The sequence below is a fragment of the Trichosurus vulpecula genome, chromosome 7 (assembly GCF_011100635.1).
Source record: "Trichosurus vulpecula isolate mTriVul1 chromosome 7, mTriVul1.pri, whole genome shotgun sequence".
In the NCBI taxonomy this organism is placed as follows: domain Eukaryota; kingdom Metazoa; phylum Chordata; class Mammalia; order Diprotodontia; family Phalangeridae; genus Trichosurus; species Trichosurus vulpecula.
In genome coordinates this window covers 63,502,321-63,517,877 of record NC_050579.1, presented here as the reverse complement: position 1 = coordinate 63,517,877, position 15,557 = coordinate 63,502,321, and the positions used below count along the sequence as shown (strand labels likewise).

Genomic DNA, 15,557 nt, shown 5'->3' with positions numbered 1-15,557 from the left:
AAATTATACTGCCTTATAACTTGTCCATGTTTCCCAAAAATTTAATGGGCTTCTTTGGGAGGTTTTTGGTTTCCCCTTAATGAATGTCTTCAAACAAAGGCTGGATACTTACTGGTTACATACATTGTAGAAAAATATGGGTTGGATTAAAGGGTCTCTAATCAATCTCTGTCTCTAAAATTCTGTGATTCCCAACACAAAGGAAAATGCATCTACATGTAAATGTCCTATGCAGCCAAAACAAATGCTTACATTTAAAAGAAATATTTAAAGAGCCTGGGAATAGGGGCTGGAGGACCAGTCTTATAGTCAGGCAGAACTGTATTCATATGATGCCTCTTACACATTCTAGCCATGTGACCCTGCTCAAGTCACTTAAACTCTCAGTGGCCCAGGCAATTGTCCAAGAGTATAAGTTGCAAACTAATTTTCAGCTTGCATCAGTGTGGGGCATTTCCAAACAAGGCATTTGAATGCCAATAAAATCACAGGTCCAGACCAAACATATGAAAGCCCCATAAGTTAAGAACTGAAAAGGGTTGTAGAAGTCAGGAAGCCTACTCCCCTCATTTACACATGAAATGTGTGTATAGAGCTACCTCTCTATCCATCTATCTATCTATCTGTCTATCTATCATCTTTGTATCTATCATCTATTTATCAATCTATCATCTATCTCATACACACATATATACACATATACATACATTATATGTATGCACTTATACTTATGTGCATATATATACACACATATATACATATATGTATATATACCCATACATAAATATTATGGATACACACACAAAGATGCATAGGCATATATAAACACATGCATCTGTATAGACATACGTATGTGTATATGTGTGTGTTTATGTTCATATGTGTATATTTATTCACACACTCACACTATTTAGGAAATAGATTTCAGAAGAACTTACAAATCAGGTAGAAGTCTAATAAAAATCCTGTGTAATACCCATTTACAGGCAAACATCAGTAACACCGAAAAGAGTGGAGAGGAATAAACATTTCTACAGCTATTATTATCCTGATTTTATAGCGAGGAAACTGAGACAAACAGAAGTTAAGTGACTTTCCCTGACTTACATAGCCAGTAAGAATTCGAAGCTGAATTGGAATTCAGATCTCCCTGACTTCAGTTCCAGTGCTCTATCTACTGAGCCATGAGCCGTCGAGACCCAGTGGAGATGATACAAGTTAAGAGGCTGTGCTCAGTAAAGTTTGCTGAACTAGCGAATTATCTCATCAGGAGTTTTGTTCAGCATAAAGACTAGATTTGGGCCAAATCTGATCCCGAGTCCAGTCACACTCTGAAGTGGTTCCACCTCTGTAATGCAACTGGGGAATTGAAGTAAGAGCTGAAAAAAAAAATCAATGAAGTGGATGATCAATATAAGCAACCTTATGCGTTCTTGTATTCTTCTGCTCAATTAAATTTCTATTACATAGCTTAATCCATGTAACTGACAAGTAAAAGTGGAATAAGAATGGTGGTTATGTGCAGTTAATCAAATAAAACCCCAAATGATTTTCAACAGCTGACCTATGGAATTTATAATAAATACATTTTTTTAAAAAATCTACGACTTGGGTTAAAATATTTGGGTAGGTACCCCACCAGTTTACATGCATGGTTTTATGAGTCTTACCCAGATAATAAATCTTTTTCAGCAACTGTTTTGCTGAGCTAACGGGCTCTTTGGTATTAATACCCAAGTCCCAAGGGTACTTGGACTGCCCATTTCACTTCTGGGAAGAGCAGTTTGATTCTGAACTCTGGCTCATGGCTTCCTACCTCTTGAGAGCACAAGTACTTTAGAATTGAAATAATGGCTTTGTGTAGCTCCACTCCATATTTCAGGGTTTTTGTTTTGTTTTGTTTTTGTTTTTAGTATTTTGAATGTGATAAGGAAATAGTAATAAGGAAACTGTTCTTGATATAATGTTAATGATTTTTAGTCCTGTGTTAATATATGGCTAATGGGTTTTTTTTGTTGTCTTCTTTCTCCCCAGGTATCCCCAGTATTTCCAGTATTGGTAGTAAGTAAAATCATGAAACAAGTCTAGAATAGCTTTGCTTTATTGTTTAGCTCCTCAGGTCTATTTTCCCAGCATCCATTTCTGATTTCAGGATATTATTTTCTTGAAATAGTCTTAATGGGTTTTATTTTTCTCAGTTAAACGTTGTTTAGAGTCCTTATGACAGTCCAGGTGGAATAATTCAATTCGAATCAATTCAATTCAAAAGCACTGTGTTAGGCACTGGGGAAAGGGAGGAGGAATAAAATTGAGTAAGATTTAATCATTGCCCTCACTAGGTGTAACATTTAAATAGATGGGGGAGGGGCATTACAAGATATTTATATATATATATATACATATATATATATATATAAGAAAAACAGTTTTATGAATTCATTTGAGGACATAATCTCATAAATGACTTTCCGTTGTCCACAAAAGGCCAGAACTACAAAATTACCTTTGTCAGGGATCTTTTGACAAACTAAATTGTCCTCTTAATGCAATGCTTAACACAAGCCTATTTTCATAGGATTTCAAATAAAACAATAAGAAAAAAGAAAGTTTTGTTGCTGTTATTTTTTAAAAACCTGAGTTATGCAGATAACTACCAATGAAAAACTAAAACTTACTAATCAGACAAAAAAGGAAAATGTTATGAAACAAAGGGCTTCTATGCATTTTGTATTGCAGGCTTTTTTTTGAGATTTGTAGAGGGCTAATATTCTTTTGAATGCCTAAAGACAGAAAAACAAAATCAAACAAACAAAAGCAAATAAAACACAATTATCCACATGTCCACTTCATACAGCCACAATGATCCTGATAAAATTTACTGTCTTCATTGATTTTTGGGGGGGGGGCAGGGGGGAGAGGTGGAAGTGATGATTCAAATATAAATTTTTTTAACTTTTTCTTTTTTTTTTTTTTTTTAGTGAGCAAAAGTAATTAGCCAAATTCTAAGACCTGACTTATCAGAAGGCAAAGTTCTAGAAATCCTTTTAGAAGCCTTAGACAGGTATAAGCTTGAGAGGGAAAATTTTCCTTGCCATTCCCATCCCCCACTCCCTCTCCCAACAGAGTTGGCAAAAGAGGGCATTTTCCCCTCTGCAGTTTCAGAGCATGTATTGTTGGGCTCCATGGATCTCGCTTGAGAGATTCAAGCTATTCAATTCCTCTACATCTAAAGAGATGGATATAGGCCAATTCCCAAAGACCAGAGTTTATTAAGGGAATATCTAAGTGGTTTTCAAAGCAGTATCTTATGTAGTTTATAGATATCATACTGTCTGGCTTGCTGATGTCTACAATCCTTGTACGAAAGCTGAATAGCTGATTAGAAATAAAGTACTGAGAATGCTTAGATAACACAGAGTAATTGAACTAAAGATATCTCCCCCCGCCCCCCCGCCACTGCCTTGACTTCCTTTTGGCTTTCGTCACTGGCTCTGGGCTGGGCAGTGAAGATCAGCATGTAAGCGATGGCAGGTGAAGATTTGTAATACTCTACATTCAGCTGAAAAGCAATACTCCAATAATTTGGATCAAATAGTTGCTTTAATCTTAAATGCATGGTCAGGCCTTTCCATTTATAAATCAGTCCAGTTTATGTAAGCTCGTGAATAGGCCTGGGTCCAGGTTTGTTAAACATTAGACACCATGTTAAATGTCATCAAAACTGGCCTACTTGTAAATCGGAGTAGTGTTTCACATCCATTTAGTTACCAACTTAATGCCACGGCATCTCCCTCCACAGCCTTAAGTGGCGCAACATCAAGGCTACAGACTTGCGAATGGAAGTCTTCGGTTTTAATAGCCTAATTTTTCTGTTTTCGTGTCTCCCTCGGCATTTGCCTAACTGCAAATGCACAGCTCTATGCTGCTTTCAGACCTTAACAATGCATTTGCACATGCCTTTTATGGGAAAAGGGAACCAGCAAAGGAACACTTTTGAAACTATTATAGGGACTTGTAATCAGCTTGTCAAAAGTTTCAGAAATGGAGAGATGGAAAAGTAGCTCTTGGGAGGTAGACTGTTGTTTCTTTCTGTTTGGTGTCAGTTATGTGTTGCATGGGCTCTCTGATTGTACTGCTCGCTTTACACTCCATAAAGCTGTCTCCACCACATTCACCATCTCTGAGCATCAGCAGATGTTGGCCTTTTGATAAACACTTAAATGGGAAATCTGAATCCTTTTTTTTCTTTTTGTAATCAATGGTGACCTGAAAGGATGGTTTGTTGTGACTTTGGAAAGCTTATGAACGTTTATTATCAAGAATTTAGGAAAATTTGATTCCTAACAATTAAAGCCCTTCACAGAGCTTGTTCCCAAAGGCTTCAGTTCAAATCCAGCCCAGCTCCTCACAGTGTAAGGGATATTTCCAGAATCTCCCATCTTTTTCCCTGTGGGCAAAATGTGAGCATTTCCTGGTGTGATAGGACCAAAGCCCACACCCTTGGCACACTTTAAGCAACCTGGCTGTAAGTATCCAATCCACTAGTCCAAGAATCCTACAAAGAATAAATTCTTTGAAGTTGCTTTAGTGATACCTGTACATTTCTTCCTCTTTGTAGGAATAAATGCTTCTGCTTGCATTGGGTCAGAGATGGGGTCGGGGGTATAGGAGGTTGTAACTTCCTTTCCTCTTCAAAGATCAGGAATTTGTTCAGAAAATCAGTAATTGTTCCTAGAAAGCACAAGGATGGAGTTTTTAGGGGGTGAATCAGAGGGAGGGGGTGGTTTTATCTAGGTTTGAGTATTTTCCAGGGCTTTTCCCTTTAGCCAGAAGAGGGAATCAATAAACAGAATTTCACCAACATACAAAGAAGATGCCATCGCAACAGATATAGCACCTATGAGTATGTGGTGATCAAAGAATATCCTCAAGAAAATACATAATATCTCCATTTATTGGAGTATATATTGTAAGTATACATGTGTGTGCATGTATATACAATGTATATGTACATGTACACTTTATATATGTGCAAAAGCAATTTCGTATCTTTTGCAATTTTAATATAGATCTGGAATGTTTTTAAAAACGTAATTGAAGATCAAATGCAAAAATATAATAGTCATCCTTTCTGATCACCTGAAAAAAACGTAACAATTTTCCCGTTAAGGTCATTTGTACCTGCTGTTGTCTATCAATTAGGTTGCAGGGCCTCCAACCATCCCAGGAGTGCTCGATTCCAATGCTGATCTTTTCAGCATGCTTTGGCCACATGGCTGAAAGATTACTGGTGATATTGTCAGCAATTAATGAATCCCCCAATAATTCCCAACTCTCTGAGCAATATGATCTGTGTTTTTTCTTCACTCAATATGGTGACCATTCAATTAGGTTTGATTTATATCATGCTTGCTGGGGCACTTGTAAATAGAAAAGTTCTATCAAAACATTCATTTGTTGTCACTGGTGATCTAATGAATAGTTTGTATTGGTTTTTCTAGTGTTAAAGCTAATCACTGCCTTCTAACCCATATTATCTGATCCTTAGTCCTGTAAGCATAATTTCACTAATTATGCTAAACAGTATGTTATAAAGTATATAATTAGACATGGGAAGGATTGGCCTGATGTGCAAATAGCTTTGTGTGGGTGATTATCACCTCTGAAACCTGCTGGTGGCAGATGAGTCAGAGTTTAGAGATTGCATCTTAAACTCCAATAGACGGTCTATCAAAAAAAATCAACACTTTTTTTTTCCAAAATAAAAATTGGCCATTTTAGATAAATAGAACTCATTCTTTGAATAGCAAGCCAAACAGGACACAAATAAAGCACTTTGGACAAACCTGGCAGTGCATTATTTTCTTAAATTATTTTGAAATAGAAAAAGGCCAGCATGATGTTATTTAGCCTCAGCAAACAAAAAATAATGATGATAATGGCCGGGAAATGTTTTGTTTTTTTTTCCTGCCTCTCCCCAACCCCAGGCTTGCAAACTTCTCATGTTGTTCATAGCAATAATTCACCTAAGGTACATGTTTCCTTTCTTGAGTTTTTCCTGAAACTAGCATCACCTTCATCACAGAATTAACAGTCCCTTCAAATGATTTAATTGCCACTAATATTGAATAACAGAAGTCTGACCAGCAGGTATTCATCAACCTGTCAGTAAAGCACAGAGATTTTCTTTTATTTGCAAACATTTGATGCTGGCTCGAGACCTTGTAAATTTTGTCTTCCAAGCAGCCTCTAAATATTTTCCCTCCATCCTGGTTTCTCATATAAACCTAGATCGTGAGTAAAATAACAAGGTTAATCATTTTCCTGCCCAAGGGTTATTAGTAATCATGTTCATGTCATCCGGAGAGCTGCAGGGTTTGTTTTGTCTTCCATTGCCTTAATGCTTCTCAATCCTCCAAATAAAAGTTTAATTTGAATCGGCCTTTAACTAATTAGATTTTTTTATAATGTTAAAAAAGGAAGAAATAAAATCACTGAGCTAGAATAGCATGATGTCAGACTGTGTCGTGTATGACATTCATTTTAGGCTCTGTTGGCCAAAGGTCTAGAAAGGAGGCTGAAGTCCCAGGTGAGATTTTCTTGGGACCCTGTCTTATCACAGTTCTGTGGCCACCATCACACATTCATTTCATATTTGTGTAAGCCTTTGTGGTTTTCCTAAAATTGAATGAATGTTGGGGCTTAGCTGACACTGTGCCCCTCAAAACTTTTCTGTATAATCTGAGAGGACAATGTGTTCACACCAAATGCAAACCTTCAAAAATATTTCCAACTCAAAAAAAAAAAAAAAGAAAAGAAAAAGAACTTTTCTATGTCTGATCTGCCAATGATTGACTCTGAGTCAAGAATCTTTCTTGCTGGGTAACATTTCGAAAATTAAGACAGAAGTTAGAGCAAAGTTTTTAAGTGTGAGCTAATATCTGGGAATTAGTTAGCTATTCCCTACCAGGGAATGGAATGCAGTTTAACTCTATTACTCATTTGAAAGGTTTTCTTCCATTATCTCTGACAGGCCATGCAGGAACTCTGCATATCTAAGAGAGATTCCCAGAGGATTTTAACATTTTAGGTCAGGGCTGTCCAAAATGTGGCCTGCAGTGTTATTTATTCGGCCCACCTACAAGCATAGAAATTTAAATAAATGCTTTAGTAAATGAAGCCCAGCTACCCCAGAACTCTCACTAAAAATGGCAAATCAAAATATATTGTCTATTGTTTCAATAAAAACCTAAGGTTGGACAGCCCTGTTTTAGGTTGTTGTTCAGTTGTGTCAGACTCTTTGTGACCCCAGGGGCCATACTGTCTAGGGTGTTGTTTTTTTTTTTTTTTGGCAAAGATACTGGAATGGTTTGCCATTTCCTTCTCTAGTGGATTAAGGCAAACAGAAGTTAAGTGACTTGCCCAGGGTCATACAGCTAGTAAATGACAGGCTGGATTTGAACTCAGGTCTTCCTGACTCCAGGCCCAGCACTCAATCCACTACACCATCTAGCTGCCTGAGGATTTACTCGATCGGGGGGCTGAACTTGGAGGGCTGATAGAAAGCTATCACTTTGGTTCTACACCAAACCAGGGATGACCCTTCAACATTCTCCCTGGGGAAAAAAAAAACAAGGACACTGTAAGTGTTCACATGACACCTATCAGTGGACAAAACTTGTCTCCTTGGCATTTCTTCACTTGGTGCAACTAGCACTGCAAGATGAATTTTGATGACCCCAAACACCTCAGAAGAAAAATTGAGGTAGAAGATGTGCAGAGTTATTTCAGGGTTCCCAAAAGGCTAGGAGAGGAGGTATCAAGAGATATGACTATGGATCAATCAAGCTAAGCTTTAGGCATGTGGGAGCAACTTTCAGCAATCCTTTCATTGGCTGAGTCCTAGCAACCTCCCTTCTGGGGTTTACGAACTCCAAAGAATAATCGTAACAGCAATAACAAGAACCAATTAGTCAAAAAATATTTATCGAGTGGCTACTTTGTGCTTTGTACCATATTATATGCTATGGAGATTGTGAAGATCTCCAATGAAATTAATCACACAATTCTTTTCTTCAAGGAGCTGTACAGTCTCAGAGAGCTAAGAAGGAGCACAGAACTCTGCATGATGATGCAGGTCAGAATACAATAATGGGTAAGGGTCCAAATGAGAGTTTAGGAATGAGATCTAGCCTCAGAATCAGGAAGACCTGGGCCCAAGTCTTTTCTCTGACTCATATTGATGTGATCCTAGGGCAGTCGCATAATATCAATGGGCCTCAGGAAACTCTCTAAGCTGATAGGTTGGAGAAAATTATCAATATTCATTGGTCAAGGGAATTTCCTCATTATGAATCCCCTATACCAGTGAAACCACAGACCTTGAGTCAAAGTATCAAAAAGCATAAATAATAGTCCCTATCAGAGGTCAAGTAATAATGATGATGATAATCATTACATATGTATAACTTTTCAGAATGATCAGTCATCAATTTTAAACACCCACTATGTGCCATTCACTATGCTAGGTATTAAGAATACAGTTACAAAAGGGATATAGGTCTTTCCCTCAAAGAGCTTTCATTCTATCTCCAAATCCATTATTTAATTTGGTCCTGAGGTAAGTAGGTCACTTTTTAGCTTCGTTCCAATTGTGATAGATGAGAAAACTCAGGTACAGCCATGTACAGATATGTTGTGTAGGTACAGTACCCACTTAGGCCATTCTGTGTGTTATTCACAGAGCAGGAACTAGAATTGAAGTCTTATGACTCTACTCAAAGTTTTCTTTTTACCTATATCACAGTGATGTATGTATTTACATGTGTGATATATGTATTTACATACATCCCCCAGTGGTACTTGGGGGAATAACATTAATGCAAATTCTTTCCTTGACACCTACAGCTTCAAAAGGGAACTCCGCACTATTACTGTTGTCTAGGAAGAGCCCAAAATAATCCCAAAGTTCTCAAGGTTTTCCTCCACTGAGCGTTGTTATTCCTAGATGCCCAGAAGATACGTAGAGATCACTCAAAAAAAAAAACTACCCAAGACTTGATAAGCTTGTCTTTGCTTCATCCTTTCCTCACTCTGCTTAGGCAGAAAGAAATGAAATCTTGAAGTTTTTGTGATAATCTGTGTTATCTATCTATTTTCTCCTTGATGGCTCCCATCTCTCTGTCTTTTCAGGAGGAGAATTCTAGATTCTATATGATTACAATTATTAAAGTCATTTGAGTTAATAACATGGAACACCATAGAAGGAATTTGATTCAATTCCTGTGTGGCACGAAGTAGGGGAAGGCTGATTATTTTCCTTCTGTATCCTCAAGAATGATACAAAAAGTCACTTGGATAACATAAACCATACATTTTGCTTCTCTTTTTCTTGGACTTTTACAGACGTTTAATGTATTCTAGAGTATGACAATAGACAACTGAATTTCCTAAAGCAGGCCTAACTTTCTGAATCTTTACTGATGAAAAGCCTTTCCCTTTTTACTTCAAGCTCGTGTTTTAGTCCGATTTGCCATGGATTCAGCACTAGGCAGTGAGTTTCCACAATTCTGAAATAGCTCTTTGCAACTTAAAGGGTAGATAGCTTCTTTTTCTGTCAGGAGGAAATCACTTTCATATGAAAAGCATTAGACCGGGTGATTTTCTAATTCATGAAAATGCACCTCAGCTCCCTCAGTCTAACTCAAAGGTCCTTCGATAGTGCTTCTGCTTTTTAAAGCAAAAAAAAAAAAAATGGCAGAAAGGAGTTCTCTTTGTAAGCTATTGTGTCCAAGGACCATCAAAATTAGAAAATTTGCTGAATTGGTATGGTGCCTCATTGTATTCAAATGAGTAAGTTTTAGTCTTCTCACAATACCATCAAACCATTGCCTATAGCACTATGACCAAAGATATTAGTTGATGTGGGATATAGACCTGGACTTCCCACCAAGGTAAGATCATTTCTTAATTGAGGCTGACCATGTATCAGAATGGGAGATATGGAAATGCTAGCAATAATAGTAATGATAACGGGTAATCACAAGAACCCAGGCATTGAACACATTCCTTGACCAGCTGGAAGTCCGTGAGAGCTCTTCAGTCACATTGTTTTGAAGATATTTTCTGTTGCTAAATTCAAAGGAAAGCCTCAACTATGGCTCACAAATAGCAATCCCTGGACTATTATTGCATGCCTGCCACACTCACCCCTCAAAGAAAGAGATATCTCTTTTTTTCCGCCTGCAGACACGTCATTCAGAAAATTTACAGGGAAGAAAAGACTGATAGCATTGGGTGGGACATTTCACTGTCCTCACCAATGATGCCTTATGTTATTTTTGTTCACAGTATAGGATGAAGCAGTTGCTGTCATTTCCCTTCAGATTAATTGCTTCTGAGCTCCAAATAAGGGAACCCTCAGAATGAAGGACAGCGTAGAGCAGTTTTGATGCCGTCAATGTACTCAAGCTTTCTAAGAACAGATGATTTCCAAAAATATCAATTTGGCTAGCTAGAATCCTGCAGCAATCAAAGGCTGACCAGAGGCTGCTTACATTGTGTGAATCGTCTATCTTTCTAATTTTAGCTTTTGACATATAATTTCAAAGAAATAAATTATATATGTTATACATATATATGTCTATAGATATATTTGCATACATGTATTTCTATATATAACATACACACATATTATATATATTATATATCATATATAAACATATTCTGTATAACATATAGACATATATAGACATTCACAGAGCAAATACTACTTAATTATGAAGCTTCTCTGCATATATTTGCATTTCCTATGCCTTGGTCTATGAAAGCCTTCTAGTCTGTTCAGCTATTGTTTAGAGTCCTTTTATTAAAAGGATTTGTTCTGTAAAATTTGGATTCAGTCAAAAGGCCACAGTTTCTAGATCAAAAGGATCTAGGAGGCCACGTGTGGTCTCAAGGCCACAGGTTCCCCACCTGGGTTTAGATTCATGTAATTTTATCCAGAGGGACCTCAGAGATTATTTTTTTGCCATCACTGTTTTACAAAATGAAACCTGAAGCCTAAGAAGGCTTTGATTTGTCTACTACTGTCCTGCTAAGTTGTAGCAAGACTAGGACTAGAACTCAGGTTTCCTAATTCCCACTGCTCCAAATTTCTGCTGCTCTATACTAATTGAGCAGAATAAATATATACATGCATACATATACACACATATGGATATATATATATATATATACATATATGCTTCCCTTGTGTATATCTACAAATATATACATATGTTCATATGCATATATATATATATTTATATTTACATGGAGGCAACCAGGGGAATAGTAGATAGAGAGCTGGGCCTAGAGTTCACCTAATCCAAACTTCTAATTTCACCAATCAGGAAACTGAGACCCAGAGAAGTCATATGATTTGTCACAGATCACACAGTGAGTTGGTGGCAGAGCTGGAACTAAAATCTAGATTTTCTAACTACTATTCAGTCTGTCTTTCCACTGAACCATTTTTACCTTAGGAAAAAGAAAGTATTTCATTTTAGGTCATCTTACTAAAAGAAAATAAAGTTTATATGGGAGTAAGAGATGAAGCATCCCATAATATTCAAATATTGACTTATGAAGTTCCTTTCAATTTTTCTTACTCATCTTTTAGGACAGCATGTCTAGCACATGATGCCCTAAGAGTCCTAAAGGATACACTGTGAAACTATCACTATCTAACCAATGGAGTTAGTCCTAGCAAAGGTCCTAGCAAAGGTTTGGGGGGCTTTGAAGACAAAGCAGCCACGCTGGGACTGGGATTTGCTTGTCCAAGAATGTAGGCATGACCATGGGGGAAAGTTTCATTGCAGACTGCCTTGTTTTCTAATGCGGCAACAGAACAAGGAGTACTTGCATAACCATGGGAGTGATCAAAACACCCACATATATACACACCCATGTGTACACCACTTGAGAAGCTATAATTTGAAAGAGTCATCTTCGAAAGTTTTAACTTAAATTTCTGCCTTTTTAATCATTTGCTGGAGAGTTAATCATCCTTTGAGTGGCCCTAATGAATAAAATTTAGGGGGGAAGTTTCAAGAAGGCAGATTATGACTCAACATAAATAAAATGCTCAGACCTACCCCAAAATGGAATAGCAGCCTCTTGAGAAAGCAAGTTTCCTGTCACTGGAGGTTGTTAACAGAGACTGAATGACCCCTTGGGAAATGTTTTGGACAAACTTTATATATTGGGTACTGGCCTCAAAGTACCTTCCAATGGTGAGATTGAGATTGAGAACATCTATCCAATCTTCATTGCTTTTTTTTTTTACATAGGGTTATGTTTTAATTCCCCCTGCTTAATCTTGAACTTCCATTTTTCAATATTATCATTAAAAAAGAACAGACATGTGTCTTAAGGTATCTATAATAAATGCAAATAAATCAATACAAACAAACCGGCTCTAGCAAACTGTACATACATGAATATCTTCCTTTTTTTTTAACTTAACATTCAATAGTTTTTTTTTTTCTCATCAATCTTCATTGTTGACCAAATACTGGAAGAATTTTAAAATTAATTGGCTCCCTATCATTCCATACCATAATAATTAATTTTTAATGCCAATCAACATAAAAAGAACTAAAATAAAATACAACCATACATAAGTGTATGGCATAATTAAAATATAGACTTTTTAAAGACTTTGCTTAGATAATACTCAATTGGGAGGTTGTTTAATTGAAGAACATATGAACTGATTTGCTTTAACTGTAGGATAATTTTTTGCTGAGTCGTTTCTGAGAAGAAGCTTAGGAGCAAGGAGACGCTGTATAACTGTCAATTGACTAGGAGAAAGGAGTGTCTTTCTCATTAGTTGCAAATATCATTCCAACTTTAACATTATTCTGGGTTCTACTACAGAAAGGGAGTTTACTTCTTAGAACATCTTAAGATAAAGAGAGGATTGAATTTCTTCATTTGCTTACACACACCCACATACACACACATAGAGTTTAAAGCAATTCCCATTCTCAGCTGAAATGCAAATTTATACTTTATTCAAAGCTGTTACTTATTATCTATTATAAAGCGTGCTTATTTTAATTAGTTCCATGCCCAAGTTTTCAAAGTATTTTTCAGCAATGGTTTCCTAACTGGTCTCCTCACCTCAAGTCTCTCCCCACTTCAATTTATCCTCCATTTTAGTTACCGAAATGATTTTTCTCTACAGAGTTAACCTCATGATGTCAGCTCCCCTACTTATTGAACTTTGGCTTTCCATTATCTCCATGATTAAATAACAAATCCTCTGTTTGGCATCTAAAGTTCTTCATAACCTGGCTCTTTTCCAGTCTTCTTATGCTTTATACTAGTCCACCCACTGCAGTCTGGGTACATCAGTCCACCTGTGTTTCTACATCCTATTGCCACAACTTTGTACTGTTTGTCTCTCATGTTAGCTTTCCTGGCTTCCTTAAAAATTCAGTTCAAAATCCTACTTTTTGCAGGAGGTCCCTGCAACTGCTACTGCCCCCTTTTTCATATTACCTTCAATTTTGTGCAACTCTGCCTCACGTCCAATTCATTTGTAAGTCAAGACTTCACCCTGTGATGTCATTGGTCCTCTTCAAAAATGAAGGGTGAACAGCAATCTACCCTGTATTTATCTTATATCCCCCAATTATTACATGTTTTATCTTCCATTAGAATGTATATTACTCAAAAGAAGGGATTGTTTTTTGTCTTTCTTCATGTCCGCAGTACTTAGCACAGTGCCTGGCACACAGTATTTACTTTAAAAAGGCTTGTTGACTAACTGACTAAAGTACATCAAAACGCCCATGTGAAACTAAACATTTCTGCGAATCATGTAAGAATTTGGTCTCCACAATGTTCAAAATCCATTTGCAAAAGTGGGAACAAGATAAAGGAAAGGAAAAAAGAAACAATCTACCCTTTCTGAATCTTTAGCTTGGGCAAGCCATATATGATATACTCAGTTTTCATACCTCATTCCAGTATTTTGACATCAGGGAGATACAGCCTTTGTTAGTATGACAACACGGGTAGATGAATTTTTTAATGCTTTGAAATCATAAAGGGATATCATAAGACAGAAAACCCTGTGACATGCCTGTGACATTACCCTGTTTGCCTTCTATGTCTTACTAGTGGAGGAAACAACATGATGGATATCTTCTTGCTACTAACAAGTATTTATGGAGCATATGGATGATACTAATAGGTAGCATTTATGTAGTACTTTAACCTTTAGAAAGCACTTTTCATGTGCTATCTCAAACAACCCTATGAGGTAGATGCTATCATAATTAAGTCTCTATTATTAGTGAGAAGAATGAACTCTCTGAAGCAATCACATTATTCAAATTCTCATTGCATATTTCCATTGGGCTGAAACCACTTAGCACATTTTACCTAACTTTGACATCTACGTGAATCTGAATTCATTTTACAGATGAGGAAGGAGGGTGGTAAGGCTGAGGGAGGTTTAGTGACTTGGCTAGGGTCACATAGTCAAAAGTGTCTGAAGAAAATTTTGAACTCAGGTCTTTTGAACCCCAAATCAAGCACTCTGTGCACCATGGCATGTATCTGCCATATACTCCCTGGAGGGAGCTACGCTGCATTATATGTGGATGAAGAAGAGTAAAGCTTGCTTTCTGCATTCAAGGATCTTCCAATCTATCTATAAAGATAACCAGTTAATTCATGCACAGTACAAAGTCACATATGATGTATGTGGAATGAGCCATCCAGCCATGAGCCATCATGTTGTTATGGTCCTCTATAGTTAGAGAGCACTTTCAGCCCCATTATATGATTTATTCCTTATAATGGTAATAACTCCTGTGCCTATAATGTTTTAAGATTTACAAAAGACTTTCCTTAAAGGACTTCCATGAGGAACATCTTGCAAAGATGCTATCATCTCCAATTTATAGATGAGGAGACTTAGCCTTGGAGAAGTCTCATATGCTGATTGCTATAACTTACCTAAGTAATTGTATAACTAAGAAGTAACAGAGCAGCTAGGTGGTGCCATAGTGCATTGAGTGCTGGGGCTGCTGTCAGGAAGACCCATCATCCCAAGTTCAAATCTGGCCTCAGACGCTTGGTAGCTGGGTGACCCTGTTTGCCTCAGTTTCCTCATCTGTCTAATGAGCTGGAGAAGGAAATGGCAGACCACTCCAGTAGCTTTGCCAAGAATACCCCAAATGGGGTCACGAAGAGTCAGATACTGAAATGATTAAACAACCACAAAAATGGAGCCAAGTCTAGAACCTAGGCCTTGGTTTGCTAGTAGAATAAATTTTCTATGGTACTTCACTGGTCCTTAACCCTAAGTGCTATTAAAATGGAAAAGCGAAAGATATCAATGTGAGTTGGGCTGCCTAGGAAAGGCTTCACAAGAGGAGGCTGGACTTGAACTGGGCCTAGAAAGAGTACAACAATCCCAACTAGTCATTTCAAAGTTTTTTCAATGTTTTCCTCACAACAACCCTAAGACGTAGATAATGTGAGCATTATTATGCCCC

General features: G+C 37.1%; 1 protein-coding gene across 2 annotated transcripts in view; it reads left to right on the top strand.

The window, feature by feature from the left end:
* The window catches only part of NTNG1 (netrin G1), a 427,667-nt gene that overhangs the window by 338,853 nt on the left and 73,257 nt on the right, over window positions 1-15,557 (top strand). The window contains exon 4 of one of the 2 annotated variants that reach the window (XM_036767766.1): window positions 2,035-2,061. In XM_036767766.1, coding sequence (XP_036623661.1) covers window positions 2,035-2,061 — 27 coding nt within the window. Of the gene's footprint in view, window positions 1-2,034; window positions 2,062-6,366; window positions 6,385-15,557 lie in introns of both variants that reach the window. The other variant, XM_036767767.1, reaches the window with a different exon arrangement.